The 23901-nt window shown below is 35.3% G+C and overlaps 1 protein-coding gene across 1 annotated transcript; it reads left to right on the top strand.

The window, feature by feature from the left end:
* The first annotated feature begins 212 nt into the window (after window positions 1-212).
* On the top strand, window positions 213-23207 carry LOC580491 (fibropellin-1). The gene is made up of 13 exons (XM_030992050.1): window positions 213-745; window positions 1888-1998; window positions 5990-6103; window positions 7904-8014; window positions 9713-9829; window positions 10905-11024; window positions 13415-13534; window positions 14019-14135; window positions 14675-14794; window positions 15317-15436; window positions 19062-19169; window positions 20316-20429; window positions 21342-23207. The coding sequence occupies exons 1-13, from the start codon at window positions 661-663 to the stop codon at window positions 21443-21445; spliced, it is 1461 nt and encodes a 486-aa protein (XP_030847910.1). The 5' UTR covers window positions 213-660; the 3' UTR covers window positions 21446-23207.
* Window positions 23208-23901: the final 694 nt, after the last annotated feature.

The following is a 23901-nucleotide window of genomic DNA, read 5'->3' as shown; positions in this document are numbered from 1 at the left end:
TGAAGACAAAAATGTCCGCACTTTGAATAAGGACAGACTCGACGTAGAACGTGTTACGTAACTGGTCATTGGGCCAAATAATGGTCTTTCCTTGGAGTGTCCACTGAATAATCTGAAAGCATTTTACAAAGGACCGAAGTCCAGTGAAAGAAAAGTGTACCTTCTTTTGTTCTTTAAATGCATGGTTTCACAAGACAGTCACTCTCCGTTTTATAGACGCCCTTCTTATCTTCTCAATCGGTCCCACCCTATAGAGAGATACGTTGTGTTGAACTCGCGTACTTCGTGAGTTCTAAGTAGGAAGTGGCAGGTATTGATGCTCTCAAATGCATTGACAGATATCCTGCAAAGCATGCCGTAAGCACCTGGCCCAGACTCAAGAGAAACACCAACGATACAACTTAATCTTCGCTGAAAGACAACTGCAGTTAGGAAGATCAAACTCCGACACATTCTCGGCTCCTGCGCCTTGGATTTTAGAGTCCTGAAAATCTATGACGATCTTTAGAATCGTTGAACCCACTTTGAAATGCTCATCGCATAAGCTTGAAGACAAGTGGCGCTTCTACGGAAGAAGTGTGGAATGGTAGCATTGAGGAGCAATCCAGATTGACTAATGTGTTTTTTGGCCAGGGATTGTTGTCTGAATCGAAGGATATTATGGCGGGAATTTACGGGAATATATCGCGTCTGGCTTGGTTAATCGTCTGCGCGTTCCATATGATCTCATCAGTGCTCACACAAGGTAACATGTTTCTCTTATTGGTTAAAACTCAAGTGCACTTTCTTCAAGTATCGTTAATTTCTAAGGAATAGGCATAACTGTGAAGATGATATTTTCATTAGTCAAAATTAGTAATAAAACTCTGTTTTCTTAATGTTGAAAGAATAAACATGAGAAAAGAGGGATGATTTTCAATTTTCGATGAGTACAGAAACAGTACGATTGTATCATTTATGTCTGAGTAATTGTTTAGTACCAGATAATATTATTAATCACGCACTAAAAACACAAATTGTTGTCGTCATTCAATTCTGCCCTAAAAGTAAAGTGAACACAATATTAAAGAATGACTCTACACTGATTTAAAATCTGTCACTGTCAGTAGAAATTGAAGAAGGGACTAAAATGTTTTAAATTCTGCAGGATAAATGTATTACACCATTCCTTCTTTCCCAGTGTCATCAGCAAGCACTTACTAGAGCAGCCCCCACCCTTTAATATGCAGTTCAAAAGGGGGCTAGAACGAATGACACTAAGGCCAGAGTGGACAGTACACAGGAGAACTTTTTACTTGCACCACCACACTTTTCACTTACTAGATATTTAGAAGGACAGTTTCACCGCCACACCCCGCACACGGCACAAAGTACGAAGATACCGAGGCCGGTACTGAAGAAGAAGAAGAAGAAGAAGAAGAAGAAGAAGAAGAAGAAGAAGAAGAAGAAGAAGAAGAAGAAGAAGAAGAAGAAGAAGAAGAAGAAGAAGAAGAAGAAGAAGAAGAAGAAGAAGAAGAAGAAGAAGAAGAAGAAGAAGAAGAAGAAGAAGAAGAAGAAGAAGAAGAAGAAGAAGAAGAAGAAAAGAAGAAGAAGAAGAAGAAGAAGAAGAGGGTTTCAAATTTTTATTCTGGTTGTATGGCTATTTTTATTTGAAAGTTTGATTACCTATTTGTTGTGAGTAACATTTACAGACCACCCTGAAACCATGCGCGATCAACGTTCTATTCTTATCCTCCTGGTTGATCTGCATTTATTTCATATAATTCTGTTCCCTAATATGACTTGGTCACAAACGGCTAATCTCATTGGGTGTAAATCTCTCATCCAATCCGCACTAATCTGTGAAATGTCATGTTCAATTTCTCCTGTTTACCGTTTGAAATGCAGATCCCTGCGCTACCAGTCCTTGCCTGAGTGATGCTACATGTGTTGCTGTAACTCCCAATCAGTACTCGTGTGTTTGCCCTGCTGGCTTCACCGGTAGCACATGCACCCTAGGTAAGCTTACTGATTACCATTTGGTCCAAAGCCATTTGGTCCAATTCCCAGATTGTCTAACTTCATGTAGTCTTCTCTCAGTTGGCCACTATAGGCCTACACCACTGATCCAATTTACATTTCGTCTAATCATCATTTAGACTAACAACCAGTGTAGCAAACAATGCGTAACATCATAAGTTTGGAGGTGTGGTCACAAAAGGCCAAATTCAGTAAAAAATATAGTCGTAAAGACTTTCAAGAAATCAACTTAGGCAATCGTTTTTTTACAACCTGGTATATTGTAGAAATCATGCACGAATTGCATATGTCTACCCGAAATTGACTACTTCATAGGGAAATATACGGTCTTCATGTTGATCTACCATGTCTAGAATGACACAATCATGGTGATTGCATCCCGATATAATATAACGCTAATTAGACATGTGATTACATCCAGTTGCTCATCCACAATTAATAATTAATGATTCATTATCTATTCCGGTGATTTGACCTCAAGAGGCAAAAACATTGACCGGGGAGGAGGTGAGAGTCTTGAAGGCATTGTAGGGGCTGTGATAAGGACATGGCCACACAGTTACTCAGCAAGATCAGAATCCAAATGTATCTTGCCCCTCGGTCAAGGTTACATTAAATTGTGAACTTTAGTACTCTTCTTTTTAAAATTAATCTTTCTGGATCTTCCTTTCCTTGGTTATTTTGAGATGCACATTTGCTTGTTCTGATTTCCTGTTTGACGTATCTAATGTTTTTCTTGTAAGTCGGCATCCTACATGCCTGTAACCACAAATCACTCAGGATTATGTTCAGGCAACATGACTGTCATATGAAGCTAAACAGGTACCACGAAATTACTACATAGTCCGCAAATGATCCACAATACCGAACAACTTTCACATTACTTTCCATGTCTCAAAAATCTCAAATCTACAGTTACAAATAAAAAAGGAAAATGCTTCTGTTAAACGTGATTTTAATGAAGAAAATTCACAGCTTTTTGTAAATAAAATTATGAATGTATGTTGGTCTGTTGAAAATCATGATGCTAATGAAGCCTATAATGATTTTTTGCAAAAGTTTTTAAACATTTATGAGTCATGCTTTCCAATTAAAAAGTCAGTTAAAAAGAAATTCAAAAATAAATCATGGTTTAATAAACCACTACGTAAGCTCTGTAATAAAAAATGTTACTTATACAGACGATATGTTAAAAAACCAACTCCAGAAAGACATGAAAAATACAAGAATTTCAGAAATAAGATAACTGAAGAAATTAAAGAAACAAAGAGAGCATATTTTAAAGGTAAATTTCAAAATGCTGCAGGTGATATGAAAAACACATGGAAAATAATCAATGGAGTACTGGGTAGGGGTGTAAAGAAGAAGGTGCTACCAAGTTCAATTCAGTGCAATGATGCAATGATAAATGAGACAGCAGCAATGTGTAATGCTTTTAACAAATACTTTGTAAATATAGGCCATACACTGTCTTCTTCTTTTGTAAATTCTGGGGACTGTATGCAACATGTAATAAAAAATAATTCATCTGCATTTTTTACTCCGTGTACACCAAAAGAAGTTATTAATATTGTTTCTAAACTTAAAAATGGCAAGAGTCCTGGTTTTGATGGAGTGGATATCACATTGGTTAAAAATGTTATTCATATTTTATGTTACCCTTTATGTGATATTATCAATTTATCTTTAAATACTGGTGTTGTCCCAGACAAACTTAAAATTGCAAAGGTTATTCCTATTTATAAAAATGGATCAAATGATAATTTATCAAATTATAGGCCCATATCTATTCTTCCTATTTTTTCAAAGATTTTAGAGAAATGTGTATATAGTCGTGTATATAAATTCTTGGAAAAGTGCGATATTATTACTCCCAAACAATTTGGTTTTCGAGCGGGACACTCTACTTCTTCTGCCATCACTGATTTTATTCATAAAGTTACAAATGCCTTTGATAATAAAGAAATAATGATTGGCCTGTTTTTAGATCTTAGCAAGGCTTTTGATTCTCTTGATCACTCAATATTATTAAAAAAATTGGAATGTTATGGTTTTAGAGGTATTGTACTGGAATGGTTCAAAAGTTATTTAAGTAATCGCAAACAATATGTTGTTCTAGAAAAATGTGAATCACAGACAATGGCGATAAGATGTGGAGTGCCCCAGGGCTCAATTCTTGGGCCATTATTATTTCTTTTATATGTAAATGATATTTGCAATGTTTCAAAAGTGCTAGAACTGATATTATTTGCAGATGACACTAGTGTGTTTATGTCCCATCAAGATATTGTATCTCTTCAAAATATTTTTAATACAGAATTTGCTAAACTGGTTGATTGGTTATATATAAATAAACTTGTAATCAATATTAAAAAAACACACTTCATGATTTTTACTAAAAAACACATTGATGTTACCCAAATAAAGGTTAAAGTTAAGGAATCAGTTATTGAACACGTTACGCATTTAACGTTTTTAGGGGTCACAATAGACGATAAATTAAATTGGAAGGAACACACTGGTGTCGTCTGCAATAGATTGGCTAAACATGTTGGTATATTTTATAAATTGAAATTTTTACCTAAAGAAATATTGATAATTTTGTATAATACATTAATATTACCCCACTTAAATTATTGTATTCTTGTATGGGCATGCTCTAGTATGCAAAATACAAATAGGCTTTTAGTTTTACAAAAGAAAATTATAAGAATTATATCGCACAGCCAATACCTTGCTCATACTTTACCTCTTTTTTACAACCTAAAGTTTTTAAAAGTAAACGATATTTATGTTTATCAATGTGCAATTTTTATGTATCTATGCTTTAAAAAACTTTTACCAAATACTATTTTACAATATTTTCAACTTAATAAGAATATTCATGGCCACCAGACCAGGATTTTAAATAATTTTCATATTCCAGGAGTAAGGACACTAGTTTCCCAAAATACAATTTTTTTCAGGGGTCCAAAAATTTGGAATGACATACCCATAGATATTCGACTGAGTCCATCACTAAATAGTTTTAAAAGAAAATTTAAACTGTACTTGTTAAGACAATACTCAATAGTGCAATAACCTATATTCTTAATGTTCATCAGACAGAAAAGTGTGTGTTTGTGTGTTTGGGAGAGAGTGTATGTGTGAATGCAATTTTTTATTTCCCCTTTTTTTTTACTTACTTTTTATAACAAATACAAAATTTAAATAATGTACTTAGTTTTTTATACAATTACTGGAGACAGACTTTTATATAAGGCCCAGCCTTCCTGTCTAGTCTCCAAATACTTTCATTAATGTACATGTTTAAAATGTTTTTCCCTTGTCCATCATGTCTTCTCCACTTGTGTTATCCTCACGTTATATATTGATACATGTATTATATTCTAACTTTTATATGTTTGTTTTCCTTGTATATTTTTAATGAAAGTATTGAATAAAGTGAACTTGAACTTGAATGTCACTGGTTCGGACCTCCGGATCTTTAAGAATTTTCATATGTTAATGATGATGATGATTATATCTAAATGTTTATGGCCCGTATTCTACTAAAGATTTAAAGCCCTGCTGTACTACTTGTAACTTCTTGCTACCTCTATATAGAAAACAAATAATCGGTGACCATTGATCCCTCATGATGCTCTTTTTCTTATGTTAATTGAGAGCTGAGTTGATGAGATAGCCACCTGTCATTGACCACCATGGGTGGTCTAATCCCTCCTAGCCAAACTAGTACAGATGACCTTTAAACCCTCCGCTGAGCCTAAGTTTTTTCTTCAAAATCGAGTTTCCAAAGGAGGTTAGTTTGAGGTATAAATTTTCCGTTTGTTAAACTTATACACAGTGTCGAGGATTAACTGAATAAATATAGTACGGACCATAATCTGCTTTAGCTTTAGATTGTTCTGTGCATTCTACTATTTATCTATTTATTTATTTTTTCTTCTTCATATTTTTCCTCCAACAGACACACCTTGTTTTCCAAACCCATGTCAGAATGGCGCTGGATGCATCAATCGAATAGACACCTTTCAGTGCGCCTGTTCCCCGGGCTACTCTGGACAGCTCTGTGAGATCGTTGGTAAGTAGTGGTGCAGGGCGATGATGACGACGACGACGTCAATGATGACGGTAGTGAGAATGATTAGTGATTATAATGAATGCAATATTGAAGGCAACTGCAATGCTTTAATGATCGGTACAGAACTTGGATTATTAACGTCGACGTTGTAAATATTTGTGATTGTCCTACATGATGTTGATGATGATGACGACGATGATGATGGAGGCGATGACGACGATGACGATAGCAATGATGACATAATAGAATGTGAGCATGATGATTACGATGACAAATATTTTATTATGATGACAGTCTGCTTATTTCAGCTATATTTGTACATTTAGATACCTTATATTGTGTACCTCAGATATTAGCAATACTATTTGTGCTATTTGAGTATAAAATCCACTAAAAGCTCGAATATAAAAACACAGAGACATAATCACCAATGATTTATGGAAATAGCATGCAAGAAATATTTGATCGATTTCCCGCAAAGAAGACCTAAATGCTGAGGTTACATACGGTATCGTATACAACGCTATTGAATCCACTTCATCATGAACCTTTGAATATAGCAACGTTATTAGCCCAACAGCTGAAACTGGGAAGACTTCTGCCAAAATATCCCATTTCCTCCAAAATTACTCAATAACCAGCGCACGATCATAGCGTAAAATTATTAGTAATCTCGGAGTTTTTCCCCCTTCACAGTTTCACCTTACAAGACGTAACAAGTCAGGTGATGTGTGAAGGAACATGACCTTCCGAAGATTTCTCAGAGCACAGTTTGTCTCTATTTTAAGATTTAGTTTGGTGCTATAACGGGTCCAGGGGGTACAGGGCCACGTGCCCCAGTGTAGGTTTTTGGGGGAATGTTCTTTACTACCCCACCCCAGCAAGTCTGGGAGCACTTCAGTAAATTGTCACCAATTGCGTGACTGCTAAAGCATGTGTGTGCTACTATGCTAATCAACTAGGGGACCTACGTCCTTAAATCAAAACTGACAGTAATGGGGATTAATGCCTCATAAAAGGGCACTAATATAGCACATCAACACGGTTTTGATCCTGGGGGCTCACAGTAATGAGGCCTTTGCTTAGCCAATGAATCATGACTGTACGCAGCGGGCGCTAGGGTACGTCGACGCCCCCACAAAAAAAAACACAAAGAAAATGCAATAAGTTTTCAATAATTCATTGCATTTCCCCCAGTCCCCAACAGGAAAAATTCCTCTGTAGGGCCATGCATTATTGATCAAGGCATACCCACATAGAAGATTTTGTTATGTTGAGGGTCGGGACAAAATGCAATGAATTATTGCAAATTTATTGCGTTTTCTTTGTTTTTTTTTTGTTTTTGTGGGGGCATCGACGGGCCCTAGCGCCCGCTGCGTACAGTCATGATTTATTGGCTAAGCAATGGCCTCGTTACTGTGAGTCCCCATGATCAAAACCGTGTCGATGTGCTATCTTAGTGCCCTTTTATGAGGCATTAATCCCCATTACTGTCAGTTATGACTTAAGGACGTAGGTCCCCTAGTTGATTAGCATAGTAGCACACATATTCTTTAGCAGTCACGCAAAACAAACACTCCCCAATTGTCATTCAATAAAATCTGAGAATGTATACTATTATCTAGATCTGTTAGGAATAAACCATTGTCAAAATCATTCAATAAATTGGGGTAAAAATAATTATTCCACCATTGTGACCAACAGTGTACATCACCCACCCCCCCCCCCCCACCCCCGGTGTCTCGATCTTACTATGAGCATCCAATTTATGTTTTCGACATCAACGTTTATCTTTCCTAGCTAATTCTTGTGTTCGAGGACCATGTAAGAATGGTGGTGCATGTATAGCTGATGGAGCTGATTTCGTTTGTAGGTGTGCTTTCGGCTGGATGGGGGAGACTTGTGAAGAGCGTGAGTAAAGCCCCTAAATACTCCTTAGTTTGTACAATCTTTCTCATTTTACCTTGTAAATACTCCATACGTAAAAAACGTTCTCAATTTAGTTTTTGAATATTCGTTACTTAAAGGTGAAATTCAAAGAAGATCAAAAATATGTCAACTAATGTATCACTAGAAACTGGTAAGCTAACAGATGGCCATCGGACAAGTTTTAGGTGAACTACATATCGGGTGATTTATAAAAAAATAAAAATACAACCACCTCCATAGCAGCTGGGATATACGAGAGATTCGCCGGAAAAATAACGATGTTTTAATGACGTCACTATATGGACCAACACTGCCCAAGCAGACGACATCCCATAGAGAATTAACATAATTTCAAAGCTATTATTTCTCAAATTATAATGAGTTTAGTGTATATAAATGTAATGGCATGTCAAACCATTCAAAAGGGGATATGACCCGATTCTGATAACTAAAATCTTTTGCTTGTAAATACACAGGATAGGGGTTAATTAACAATCAAAGAAACCAGACTTTCAAATTGAAAAGCCCCGGAATGATATTAAGGAATTTTGTTCCCTCTTAAACTGCCGAACATACCCCGGTGTGTGCAGCTGAATATACAATGGCGTCTTATTTTGTTTACAAGCAACAGATTCCTTTATTTTTGTGTCGCTGCATTTGTCATCAAAATAAAACCATGCGCGGGGTTTAGAGTGAGGCAATAGATTATACATTTAGCCTGACGGTAGTGAAGTAAGAGAAAGAACTCAAGAGAAGATGAAAACATAGGCACTGAAAATGTGTGAGATGTCATGGGACATCGTCTGCTTGTGCAAGTCAAGTCCATACTGTGATCTCACACATCTCAGCAGCGTTCGGAGAGCTCTTCAGGTGCTATGCCGGGGCTGTATTTAAGCGTTTTGTAATTTATAATAATCATTACTTCGAATGTTTCCAAGCATTGAAATTTGATAAACTTGTCGAATCAAAGTTTCAACTTTGCAATAATGAAAATAAAGTTAGTTTTTAAAATCAATAAATATCTACTTTAAGTCTTTCTCAATTTAAGCGTTATGATCTTTCTTCAAAAGTTCATCGTATAGAAAAGTTAACTTATGACACACACTAAGTCTGATGTATTATAAATAAAGCACACTGGTAAATCTTAGGTCTGCATCCACAAGAGAGAGACGGGGAAATGTACGCAACTGTTTTTTTTAGCTTGTTTGTATGGTTGCGTAAGTCCGTATTTTCTTTTCAAATAATGCACTTTGCATACGAACTACAGTATTGTATAAACATGACAAATAAAGACATAACTTGGAAAGTAATTGGGGACGAATATATAAAGCTATAGTTTACATTAAAATTTGTAACACTTCTCTACATGTATTTTCTTGATCTGATTATTATTCATAGGTATTCCGCCCCCCTTTTGTTTTCCTCTCTCTCTCTCTCCCTCCCCCTCCACCCCTCTCTCTCTCTCTCTCTCTCTCCTTCTTTCTTTCTCTTTCTTTCTCTTTCTTTCTCTCTCTTTTTATCTCTCTCTATTTATCTATCTTCCTGTCTATCTACGTATCTTTTAAAAAAAAGTCTTTTTGTCGTCTCTATGTCTCTCATTCTCTTTCTCTTCCTTTTCTATTTGTTTCTGTCAAATGCATTCATATGATTATTACATTTTGATTAAATTCTACATTGCAGCCGATTCCTGTAACAGCCAGCCGTGTTTGAATGGCGGTACATGTATTACGGCCCTAGGAGGGTTGTTACATCACTGTCAATGTCGTACAGGCTTCACTGGTAGTGAATGTGAAATTAGTAAGTCAATCATCTAAATCATTCCTCTGTCATTATACCAAAGGATAATTATGAATTATGTGTTCTAGTATAAAGTTATGATAATTATTTGTATAAAGTTCCATGTTAATTTATAAGGCAATGTTTCTCTACGACTCTATTCCCTCCTTGCCCTACATAAAATTAATGTCGTGACAATTTGTGTTCACTCTACATGTTCTAATGAGACATTTTGATATTGGAATTAAGTAAAATAATCATAAGCAAGTATGTACATTTATTTTACACTTGAATGTGAATGTAGAGCGTTGATTAAATGACAATAAATAATTAAGCCTTCTCTTGAAGGAGCTATAGTATTCCAATGGGATTTAATAACAATGTAGCTTAAGGAAGTATAACGATGTATTTTTTATGTTTGCATTCGAATTCGTATATCAATATTTTTTTTGCATCTGATGGTGCAAATGTTTTTATACTAAATAATTGCTTAGCAACCATGGAATGTAATGACAAGTACAAGTTATTTTCAAGGTCATGTGGTAGCATATCAGAATGCATGGTCTTTATAAACAGTTTGCTGACCGATGACTCACATAGTTATTTTGGTCGCTCTATATTTCCAATTCCCCGGCCAAGTAAATAGTCGATAAGAATTTGTTTAATTAAGGAAACCGGGGACAGGTGGCAATACGATGTGAGGAGAAGAGAACAAATTAAGGAGGAATAAGATAAAGAAGGGGATGAAAATATGCAGGTAGAAAATTACATGGCTCATGATTATGAATATTCTATTAAAACCTTACCTGTAACGTATCGCAAAGATGCGAGAGCATAAAACAGAAAATTTTTGATGATTGTTTTTTTCTTGGGCAAGGTGCATGGAACTTGCCAAACTCCATCTTTATGAAGCATATTAATAAATTGATAATTTTCTAAAAGAGACTTGGAACTACTTTCAAACTCAATATAGTTTACTTGAGTCTCCAAGGACTCTTATTCATGTGTCATTCTTTGGTTTATAATTTTCCTTTCACTTGCTTGTTTGCTGCTTGTTTCCCGCCCAAACGTCTACCCATTACCTCCCACAACCTAGATATGATCCCCTGCATCAGCGATCCTTGCATGAACGGCGGTGTGTGCCTACAGCCTCAAAATACCTATGACTACAGGTGTTTTTGTGAGGGCGATTTTACCGGAATCAATTGCGAGTTCAGTGAGTGATAACACGCCAAAGGTTTTGCCATATCATCATTGTTGTCGTCTAGAAGCTAATCCGGTTTTCATGGCGTTGGCGTGCTTTGTTGTGCCTTCTAATATATTTGTCATGTAACATAATTTGTTAACCATTTCAAAGTGTTTCTACATCCCGTCTTCGTCTGTTTTCCGCATGGTCCATTATTCATTTTTGAATGCTTAATACTGTGCAATTCTTTAGCCTTGTTCCACTTTTACTGTTTTCCTCGTTTATATTCTTTGTATGCGTATTTACTTGTTGTTCGATTTTTGTTCATCATCGTATTAACCATTTTGTAAAATTTACTCATATTCCATCATGACTTAAATGCTATCATCATTTACTCTCATAATGTCAGATTGTGCATCTTCAGTATCAACGTTTATAGCATTCTAATATATATATTTTCAGACAGATACATCTACATAGCTTTATCTATTATGTTACAGTCTAACCTGTCTATAGCAACTGCCCAAGGGAAACACAAAAAGTGGCCTTTGTAGACAGGTTCCTTTAGAACATGTTTTAAGGAGAAAAGATTTTCAAGGGAAACAAAAAATTTGGTCTTTCTAGACAGGTGGTCACTAAAGCAAGTTTGACTGTATATCCATATCATGTTAATGGGGCTGTGTTTTTTACTTTAAAAATATGTGACAAGCAATGGTTTTCAGTGAGTCATTTTGGGCAGATTGACAGATCCAAAATCATCAGGGCATGCATATGTGATATTATGCACCCCCCCCCCCGCATTTCCTAATGTATTACAGTCGGAAATGGCGTTTCCATAGATTGAAAGTGGCTCAATCCTGTAACATGTCGAAGGAGGTGGGAGGGGCGGGATGTATCAGGACCCTGTTTCATAAAACTTTATATCAATAACAAGTTACAAGCTACTGTTATAATCTACTGAAATCATGGCATCTGATTGGCTGAGAGCAAATTTGTCATAAAAATTTAGCAATTGTTTTTTATAAAAAAAGTTTTATGAAACGGGCCCCTGGTCAGCCCAACGTAGCCGTAGACATGTTAGACCCATTTGAAGTTATGTTGAAACCCCCCCTGGACTTTCTAGGGGTTGGGGAGTGGGCTTACGCCAGCTGCATAATTATGCCGCTGGTTAGTTTACGCTGATGAACGTAGAATTTTATTTTCAAAAGGGTGAATTGTAAATCGTAATTGTCTCTCTTGTTTGTCTACTGGTTGAATCAAATTTGAGGTGTGAATATTTCACCCTTCCTGTTGGTAGACAGGGTGTGCGTGGGGGGGGGGGGGGAGGCGATTATGCCATGTTGTCACGGGAATGACTGTCAAAATTCACCAGTAGACCGGAGACAAAATATCCTGTCTTTACGAAATCGGTGACAGGTTAAAGGGTCAATACCAACTTGAGGGTCAAACTGACTGGGGGCAAAGACATAGCTGGTCGCTGCCAGATGTGTGTTGCGTTGAAAACAGGAGAGGATTCTAGTCCATCCCCTTTCTTCCTTCACATAAACTTACCATGGACATTGTCATCACATTTACTCATCTCCATTCATGCTAACAATTCTCAACATTGTATCACAATATTATTCTCTCTGTGATGTATTTTACTTTAATAAGGGCGCGTCAAAAATAAAGGGACATTTGAGGGAACTGTTTAATTTATTAAAAATTATGTGAACTAAAGTAATACATGAATACATATCTGCTATTTTTAGAACATTTCCTTTATCCGGATAGGTTAATTAAAAGATATTAGAACAAGGCAAATGTGCATGTTTACTGATTCGGTTTTTATTATATAGACTATGTCACATTGTAGTGTCAGTTATTCTGTTAGTGTCGATTAAGTAAATTGCAAATGTAGATATTTGCCTTATGTATTTGATATAAAATTCTCTTAATCATATAATATACATGTTCTACATATAAAATGATATTTTGTTAACAGTAGGCCTATTCGTGCAAATGCACTTCTTGTACCTGGTCTTAAACCAGTAGATTGGCACTTGTGGCTTTTTCTCTCATGCATTACCCATCTAACATGATTACAAATATCTGTATGTTCGGCGACTTCACGTCAACATAAATATCTGTCTTTCTTTAGCCTTCAAGTCATTTTTAGCTCGTCACGAGTCACTGTGTGTCTCATCCAAATTTTTTACAACAACGAAGTTGTACCTTCTTCCTTCACGTATTAAAATATAAATAACTTTTGTGTTATTCATGTCGATGTTAGTATCACTCGTTCCACACATGTTGCAATACTTTGGTGAGACTTAGAAATTATCATAACAAATCCCCTTAAATTCGTTCCGTATGTTTCTCGTCTTCTTCGTCATGGTTTCCTTTCCTTCCAATCGTATCTCTCTTTGTTTACTGTCCAGGAATAAACCCGTGTTTGAGCAACCCTTGCCAGAACAGAGCTTCGTGTTTTAGTCGACAAGATAGAACTGGTTATATCTGTAACTGTGCCGATGGATTTGAAGGGATTTTCTGCGAAAACCGTAGGTTACCCGATACCATACGATTTATCTATGATAATTTTCTATGGATACAATGTAGATAGACCGTTTACAAGAAACACTCTCTAATAGATTGTGCCTTCAGATGAAATCATGATGCATATATCACATCGACAAGTCTGTGGAAAGGGAGTGTTGAAGTGCTTATAAAGAATATCACAAAAAGAGTAAAACATAATTTTTAAAGAACAATCTCTATAATTAGTGTCCGGGATTCTTGCAATGAGACCTAAGTCGATAGACAATTATTTATCTTGTAATACCACTTGAATAGGTTAGATGCCAGTTTTTATTGCCACGCAAGGTATTGAGTGAGGAAATGTTTGAAAGAAATTTAACATTTATATTTTTACAGTTTGCAGATGTCTATATTTTTGTATTCGTTATTGTGTTTTAAAATAACGCCTCACTTATAGAACTATTTCGAGTATATTCATAGGTTTTCATCCTCCTGTTCTTAATGCAGGTACCCCAGCATGTAGTGTCAATGCCTGTCAGAATGGAGCGACTTGTATGGAAATTAACGTGAATACTTACAACTGCACATGTCCAAATAACTACTACGGAAGTCGCTGTGAAATAGGTAAAGAATAGATCTTCGCCAATATGATTTGTAATGACACATTGAAAAGAATTATGTGATGCAATAAGAAAGCAATGAAAAACCGAGTGAGTGCAGTGGTTGTGATGTGTTAACGCTTTGGCAGTGTTCCACTCATTCGCTGTGGTTACAAAGGGGTGCGTATACATACACTTGGAAAACAGTGTAAATACAATGCTATGTTCGCATTGCACATTAATATGATAGTGTTCCAAGTCATATGAACATGGCATAATATCGGCTCATGTATTATGCACAATTCTAGCTCTCATTCGAGCAAATAATTTTGAATTTCCGTTAATTTCAAACAATGTATAGTAATAGTAACTATATCCAATACAATATGATCTTTTCCCTCGGTAGTTAGAGCATTTCAGAAAGCTTTTAATTTTCAATTATTTCTTTACAAATCCAGCCTGAATATCACTCTCCGTATATTTTTCATTTCAACGTCGTATCTTTCCACATTGAGTTTTTTGTTATATTTAAATTATCGTAAACTTTGTATTTTGTATTTGTAGCTGGTGCGTGTGTCACTAATAACGATTGCAGAAACGGAGCGACCTGTGTTGGAGGACCCAACCCTTCTGATCAATCGTGTCTGTGCAGGCCGTATTACAATGGTGAACGGTGTGAACTTGGTGGGTATACACAGCCTTTCATTCTCCTTAATCCAACTATATTTTGAAAGAAATGTTAACCTGAACAATTTGGTTGACATTTGTGATATTCATTCATCTTTAATAAATGAAATATCTCAGGAATTTGATGCACTTTGTTTTAATATGGTCGATAAGAATCTACTCTTCCAATATGAATATCATTTAGTAAATTCTGAACAAGCATGACTCAACAAATTAATTTGTATCGATGAGGAAATTTTACATAATCATCACTCTTCCTTCATAAGGCCTACAGATGACAACTTACTCTATTTATTCAGTAGATACCTAAGGCGTTCAATATTAATGTCACAACCGTGAATGATTCAGCGAACACAGTAGAATCAAACATGTTACAAGCACATTTCCCTTCTTCATGTTCTTACTTGGTTTTCCCTTATCCCTTCAAAATATTAGTCTATCTACATGCACATATGGCAAGGATTGTTTTGAGGCCTACATCTTAGAAATATATCGTTTGTTCTTTAACATCTTATACAGATGAACGCAGTCCATGTTTGAGTGACCCGTGTATGAATAACGGATCATGTTATAGTTCAGATCCCTCGAGATTTGTATGTACATGCCCTGTTGGATATGAAGGCCCACATTGTGAAACAGGTGAGTAACCAGAGTAGAATAATGATGATGACGACGACGATGACGATGATGATGATGATGATGATAATGATGACTATGATGTTGATGGTGATGTTGATATGGATGATGGTGGCAATGATGATGGTGATCATAATAATGGTGATCATGATGATGTTGATGAGGATGATGTCAGGATGATAATGGTGATGATAATGATGATCATGACCATGGACATGGCCACGATAGCGGTGACGATGATGATGATGATGGTGGTGATGGTGATTGCGATGGGATGATGATGATTGTAATGATGCTGGTGATGATAATGATGATGATGGTGATGATGACTTATCATTATGAGCTTGCTGATGAGGATCATGAAGATGGTACTGACGATGACGGTAAAGATGACTCTGGTTATGATGGGGATGATGATAATTGTGCTCGAAGGAAGATAATGGTAATGATCTAATGACAACGATGACGATGAATATGATAGATTTTAAGGATGATCTTCAAGATTAGTCACTGTCGAACGAAAATATAACCGATTTACTGGTTAATTTATATGAAAATTTGCCTAGACGATAATACATGTGTACCTCCCCTAAATGTTCATACTGAATATGTCAAAAGTAAAATAATATGCCTTTATAGTTGTAATAACTAAATGGTATTGTCACCTAAAATTAGTAATTTTGCAGTATACCCTCTTAAATTTGGTGAAGCCATCGCCGTCATTTTCTATATCCGGTTAGAGAACTACGATAAATAGTAGTCCGTGATTTCATACGACGCCTACAAGCCATGTCTTAAAAAATACATTCACATGTATACTACATTTCCTTGTGCACGAGGCCCGAAGACTTAATCCAATTGGCTAGGAATGTCTTAGTGAATTAGAGAAAGTTAAGTGGACAGTAGTTGAAGTGTGAAATCGGGTTCTTACTAGGATTAGGTGTCGAGACATGTCGAATCTAATTTGGATCACAAGGTAATTAGAAAGAGTAGAACAAAATAGATTCATGGAGAGGAGCAGAGGGGCTTCCGGGGGTTTCCCGCTAACGCTTTCCAGACGTGCCAGATTTCATTTTTGTTTGTTTAGGGTGTATCGTAAATATGTATTTGTCTTATTGATTCTCATTAGGAATCAATGCAATGTATGCACATTGTTCTTCTTCTTTGGCTTGTTTTGTACTAGTTCTTCTTTTTCTTCTTCTTTTTCTTCTTCTTTTTCTTCTTCTTCTTCTTCTTCTTCTTCCCTCCCCTCTCTTTCTCTCTCTCTCTCTCTCTGTACCCCTCTGCCCCCTCTCTCTTGCTCTCTCACTCTCTTTCTTCCTCCTCACCCCTCTCATCCCTTCTCCCTCTCCCCCTCTCTCTCTCTCTTTCTCTCTCTCTCTCTCTCTCTCTCTCTTCCCCCTCTTTGTTTCGGTGAGTTAATTATTTTCTTTGCAATATTTTGTTCTCTTCTCATAATAATATATAGGCCTATCTCTCCCTTTATCACATTGTTTTCTTTAAATCTTTCTGTGTGAAATTCTCAATTAATCTCCGTTAAAAATAATTATAGTATTCAGTGGTGCGTTAAATATGGTCCTCGAAGGTATTTCACCACCTGGGTCACGCGCGCCGGTAGCAATTATTTTGTATAATTATCCGTTATTATAACACCTGTGTCATGCAATCGGGTGCTAATAAGCACACTTCCGCTATCACTGTGGATGGGTTAGAGGAAGGGGTTAATTGCGATCCACTCGCATAACGGATGTCGTGAAAACACCTTCTTTTGGCGAATGGCTCAACCAATGAATGTAAAGGGGTCATATTCACACAGTTCTGGGTCAGATGATGTAATCGGTCCAAATTCGACACGTAAGAATCTTGTTAGTTGTCGGTCATAATCAATAGATTTTGCCTCCAACATTTTGTTTGTTCGATATGTCTCGGTGTCATGCAGTGGTAAGCGTTATGAACGTAATAAGTATGTAATAAGTATCTATATGATTCTTTTGCAAACATTCCTCTAAATTTAAACGTATGGACTTAAAATATTAATCGCTAATATCTCATGTGGTATAATGCAGCTGCGGTTATTTTCAGGCATCTTTAATGTTACTTTATATGTAATATTGAAAAAATGTAAACCAAAGAAAGGATAACGTTACATTTGACAATTTTAGAATATGAGTAAATACAAATAATGGCTATTTTTTTCAGCTGAACCGACGAAACCCAATTTGATGAAATGATTTACCACCAAGTTGTTAACAGGAAGCACATTGGAATAGCCAGTCTTACATTGTAAATTTTCCCTTTTCATTGGCGTACATGAACTATTCCGCCCGGAGTGACTTTCTTAATATGTATCAAAAATTGTAACACATCTAATTTTTGAGTGCATTGTATTTATGCGTATTTTCATTATGGAAATACTACCAGATGAGATATTAATATTTAAAAGGGACCTCTCTGCCAAATAATAAGATGACGGTTGCCCTAACGGTAATATTTGAAGCTTCAGAATGATGCGATCTACAGCCAGTGTAGCCCCAGCCCCCCCCCCTCCACCCGCCCCCTAGTCGTGGGTATTTGGTAGTTACCCTCATTTATGGGCTACTCGCACTCTAACAAGCGATTGAAACTTTTGAGCTTAAAATACTCTTGAGGCATAACGACGGATATCCGTTAATGTTCAAGATGCCTTCAGCAAAGGATTTTTCTTTCGTTTAAAACTCCCATTCCTACGACAAATGCGCTCTTCCCTTCAAAATACGATCAATCGTCGTATTATGCTGCCACTGAACTTTAACTTCAACCATGGAGTTACTGGTTAGTAACTCCATGCTTCAACAGATCAGGGGATGTTTGAGAAGCGTGCCTGGCATACATGGGAAGCAGCAATTTACTGTTCTTGCTCGTCTCTGAACTATCTATATATGTGTTAAAATATGTTGCGGAATTATAATCAACGCTTGTAGATATTATTAGCACTGGCAGAATCGGGCACCTTGTTCTCTTTAAGCAATGAGATTCAGAATAAGCTTTTTAGACTCCTGTCGTTGGGTAGGGATTAATCCAAACAAGTGGGGATTAAGGGTGGGATCTAAGTACCATTATGTGCTTATCCCGTGGATGGAGATTGAATATTTCTCGTTAGGTTACTCATCGATGTAGTTCCAATAAGCTCTCGCTCGAGCTATAAAGAGTACAATAAGATTTATGCGTGTTATATTTGTAAACCATGGGTATTATCTGGGAGGTGATAGTCTCACTTCCCTGGTATTATGCTAAGCTTTATTGGTATTGCTTTGTTTCGATCAAATACAAAATTACGACTATTACACTTCGAATAGCAGTACATTATGTGTCAAAGAATTACATGTACTACACTCTTAAAATAGGTGGTCAAAATGTCAACCAATTCTTAACCAAATATGGGTCATATATGCTAAATTTGGGGTATCTAATGCCCAAGTTGTGTTGGTTAATGCAATTTAATACCAAATTGTCTCATTTCTGATTAACCAATAATTACCCAGTCCTACTTCACGAACCTTTTATTTTACCAACTCCATTTTGATATTCATTTTACCAAACAACGGGTAACATAACCTATTATTCTTCTTATTCTACAATTTTTTTCCAGAGACGTGTCCTATAGTTGAGTGTCAGAACGGTGGATCATGTGTGGAATACCAACAGAGTCGATACTGTGTGTGTGCTGATGACTGGACGGGTTCATTCTGTGAGTTAGGTAAGTCATGATTATACAATGCGTCCCAGAAAAAACGAAACCGAGAATTATCGATGTTTCATCATAACTAACTCTCGACTATGATTAATAAATAAGGCAGCCAATGAAAACGAATTCGTTTACTAAAATTATGGAAATGCAAGCATTACTTTAAACAACAGAGCTTTGTTATTCCTGGCTCAATTTTTCTGATTAAAAGGGCAGAAAATGAACTTTGTAGAAATGTGATTTTCTCTTTGAAATTCGGATACCGCCCGTCAAATGACTTTTTGGTTTCCTCTCTTCAAATTGTTTTTAATCATTGATGCGTGAAATATGCATCATATGAGTTGCTTCAAATGAAAGAGTAGGATCTAAGCCTTACAAACATTTGTCATTTATTAAATATAATTGTGCTTAAGTTATGATAACACATCAATAATTCTCGGTTTCATTTTTTCTGGGACGCACTATACAATGAAAGTCCACCTCATACTTTCCCGCTCCTATGATTGCCTCTGCCAGCCAGACCATATAAATTGATATTGAAAACTGTCCTCATTTACGTATTTGATAAGCGTAATAAAACAAACGATAGCACGTAACCTGTATATTCATGGTGTTCGTCATTTTGATTTTTCGCTTGAAACTTTTTACATACAGTACCCATTTCACTGATTTCAGGTTCATGTTCATCTACATACAGGTATACCGATGTAACAAACTGATACAAAGCTCGCGACCATATATTACGAATGATGTGAAGTCTTTGTTGTCTTGTATATGAAACATAATTATAACACTACATGGTGTAAACCTTAGCGCCATGACAAAATTGTAGGCATTAAGAGGAAAACATTTCTTTCTTTGGTTTGCATTATCATCTGGCTACATTTTATTCACAATGAAAAAAATGTCTACTTTTTATTAGCACTATAGTAATGTAGAATATCATTCATATCATTTCTTACAAAGTTAATTATCTAAAATGCACTTTTATCATTTCTACCGTGAAAATGTGCAATTTATCACTAAGTCCAAATTATAAGATGACAGAGCTTTGCTATTTTATAAGTTTCTGTCAGCTTTCCTTTGTTTTTATCTTGAAATTGTAATAGATTCTCATCACCATTCTTTTCATATATTATTTGTTTCCAATTCATATAGGCATTCAAAACTGTGATCCCAACCCGTGTAAGAATAATGCATTTTGTGCAAAGATTGGAGGCGAGACCACGTGCTATTGTCCACGAGGATTCAGGGGAGAAAGATGTGAAACCAGTAAGTCATCTAATAATAATAATATTTTATATTTATAAAGCGCTTAATACTAATGTTTCTAAGCGCAAGAAAAAGAAGAAACGAAAAGGAAGGAAAGTGAGAGATATCAAAGAAACATGTTCAAATATTAAATTACAAGTAAACGGCAAAAAAGAATATGACATTACACAAAATAATGACTACATCCAAATTAAATGAAATTAGAATTCTAGTAGCTATGATGATAAAAATAACAATAATAATGACAACAATGATAATTATGATAATATCAAAATCAATTATAATATTAATAATGATAATAATGATAATATTTAGAACAACGATAATAATAATAATAATATCATTAATGATAATTATATCAATAATATTAATAATAATTACAATAATGGTAATGTTAAAAATGATTTGATGATAATTTTGTTTTTGTTTTGTAATGTTCTTTATTGTGTTCATTCAATACATCAAATCAATTCATACATGTACATCTGTGTTACATTATATCATTCAATACATAACATCGAATCATACATAATGATAATAATAACGATAACGATATTTACAATAATAATAACAAAAGTTGGTTCTTGTTTAGCGCTAATGTCTGTCGGACTTGACACTCTTTGCGCTTTACAATAATTACACCCGGCATGGTTGCCATAAAAGCAGTAGCTTCTGCAAGGAGTAAAGGAAATTTATGTTGAAACAGGGGTAGAATAATTTTGATTTCTACTACGAAAATAATATCTCATACAATATCTTGTGTCAAAGACAGCAGAACGGAGAATTGTGTTTATGCCTTAAAAAAGACAAATTTCAAGTTCAAAGCAAAGATACGCGAATATCTCGTATAAGGTAAAATGTGTTTTTCTTTCTAATTGTCCTCTTTTGATTCTTCTTCTTTTCCCTCTCCAGTGATCATCAATTTCAACATATTTAACTCAGCGAATCACCAACGATATGGACTGTATCTAATTCTCTCAGGAATCTTACTGAACTTGGTGGTATTTTTCTTATAAACCTTGATCTATAATCGATAGTCACTGACTGGTTTTATTTAACTAACTGAAATTTTAGAAAGAAATGAATAAATTAATTGAGATATTGTTTTTGTTATGAACTACGATTATATCGACCAAAGTTTGAGCCCCAAATTGCTAAAGCCCACAAGGCCGATAGCCCACGAGACCGATATTCTATACAGAAGACCCGGGATGTAACATAATAGGCCTATTTTTTAAGTTAACTCGACCCATTGTCTGTATTTTTTAACCTGCCTCTGGAGCAGTGTTGACATTGTTCCCACTTATTGCGACAACCTCTGGATAGTAACTGATGTGAAAGTGGCTTAATGACTAATGGCAATTCGAACAATCCATACCGGAGTTTCTAAAGGCACAATATTCTACTCATCTCTACACCATCACGAATCGAGGAAAGGGTATCAAGATTTCGATCATTTAAACAAATGTTTAATATAAAAAGAAGAAGCTTTCTATTCACGTGAGTTTTATATATGAAGCCTATGAAGAAATATATTCTTATTTTAATATTAATAAGAGATAATTGATTATATTAATTATATACGTGCTTGCGTTTTTTAATATTTTACAGTGGTTGATTGATTTTTCTACATATATTTTCTATTCTGAGAGGAAGGTTGTTGGTGATTGTAATATTTTTTTAAATAATAAATTGTTCATGTATATAGCAATATTTATGAGACTTTCATTGTTATAAGTTTGATTATCCGTTTGTGTTTCTTGATATAGGAAAGATTCTGTAGCAGAAACTGATCGGATCGGGCTAAATTTGATACCTATAATTGTAATACTTCATCATTAGAAAACAATAATTTTGGTGCTATGTTCATAAGATTTTTTTCTATATCAATAACTGTTCTCAACATGAGAATAAAAATTTATGATATGGTATTGATCTTTACAAAAGAATATCCCTTGGTGGCTGTCAATTGAGTGTTTTTATCAAATGTTCTTTATTATAGTTGTACAAAATAAAAGCGTATAAAGTATTTTTTGTGAAATGTATAATAATTCCTTTAAAGTCTTTTCATTTCTATAACAAAATATTTTTTATTGTGGTTCTGTAATGTTTGAGTTTTAATAACTCTAGTGATGAATCATATTTCATGCCTTATTTTATGTATTCTTGAATTTTTGAATAAGTGTAGTAGTTCTTTTAACTAACCAAAGTCATTTCAATCGCGTTTTGTTTAACATTTTCAAAATAACACACAGTGTAAAGATTAATATGTAATTTCAAGAAATTACTTAAAACAATTTATTAAAAATATATCCAAATTAATATTGATTAGTTTCGGCCACTTTTATTTTCTTGCTCCATCATACCTTTTTATTTGGCAATTTCACATTTCTCACCTTATTTTATTCTACTCTTTTGTATTAGTAATTTTAAATTCTATAATTCTAATCATTTCACTAATTTGTATCATTTTTCTATCTATTTAGGCTTTATCCTCCTGGGATCTGTGTTATAAAAGAGAAATAATTTGTAATTGATATCACCATTATCTCCTATCACTATTTAGTAGAGTTGTGATTGATATAGATTCCAATTATTTGTAGTCAATCGCGCTCTTTTTGGGGCAGGTTCCTGATTTTTACCAAACTGGTGATAATGTATGTAATTTTAATTGACTTGTGTGAATGTACAAGTTCCTAATTTGAATGAAGATTGTGAATAGATGTAGATTTTTTAATCAACGATGTGTCGATATTTTGATAAAAGAAACTTTAATCTTAGATAATGCGTTTAAGTGTGTTCATTGTCATTAACTGGTGCTATACGGATACATGTTGGAAAGTATGAAGAGAGTGTCGATTTGTTAGAACAAGTATCTTTACTGTATGTAATTTCCTTGTTTTCCCTTTATCCTCGTGCCCTCTCGTTTTCTCCCTTTGTTCTACCCCTGCACGTCTCCCCTTCTCCCCTCTCATTTGATCTCATAATTGATACTCCCTACTGATCTCTCCGTCATTCCCTTCCTCTCTCTATCTCTCCCTCCTTCCCTATGTTTCCCTCTCAACCCCCCTCTCTCTCTCTCTCTCTCTCTCTCTCCTTCCCTCTGTTCCCTCCCCCTCTCTCTGGGCCTTGCTGCATCTTTCTCATCTTGTCCCATTTTGCATATACATCATTATAATTGCTTTGCCTCAGACCTCCCTTTCTCTTTTCCCCAGTACATTTTTAGAGCTAAGAATACTATTCACACAACAGCGAAGAGCAGTTACTGAAGGACTAACACACAAAAAAGAAGAGAGAGAGAAGAAGAAAATATATCAGAAAACAAGACAAAAATGACAAGTAGAAAAATACAAGAAAAAGAAACACCAAGAGAAAACATCAGGAGGAAGAAGAAACTTGAAAACAACAGTGATAAAGGCTGTCAATGAAGTATATGACAAAGAGAAAAGGAAAGAAATAAGAGATTGAAAGC

Source organism: Strongylocentrotus purpuratus, unplaced genomic scaffold, assembly GCF_000002235.5.
Source record: "Strongylocentrotus purpuratus isolate Spur 01 unplaced genomic scaffold, Spur_5.0 spur5_scaffold_2, whole genome shotgun sequence".
NCBI classification, from domain to species: Eukaryota; Metazoa; Echinodermata; class Echinoidea; order Camarodonta; family Strongylocentrotidae; genus Strongylocentrotus; species Strongylocentrotus purpuratus.
Note: the sequence above shows the minus strand (reverse complement) of the source record. Positions and strands in the feature narration are given on the sequence as shown.

Bases quoted from the DNA above. Each gene is read 5' to 3' on its own strand.
- LOC580491 (XM_030992050.1), top strand. From the start codon at position 661: ATGGCGGGAATTTACGGGAATATATCGCGTCTGGCTTGGTTAATCGTC. The intron at 14,136-14,674 runs GTAAAGAATAGA...TTGTATTTGTAG, and splicing joins CGGAAGTCGCTGTGAAATAG to CTGGTGCGTGTGTCACTAAT. The intron at 14,795-15,316 runs GTGGGTATACAC...CATCTTATACAG, and splicing joins TGGTGAACGGTGTGAACTTG to ATGAACGCAGTCCATGTTTG.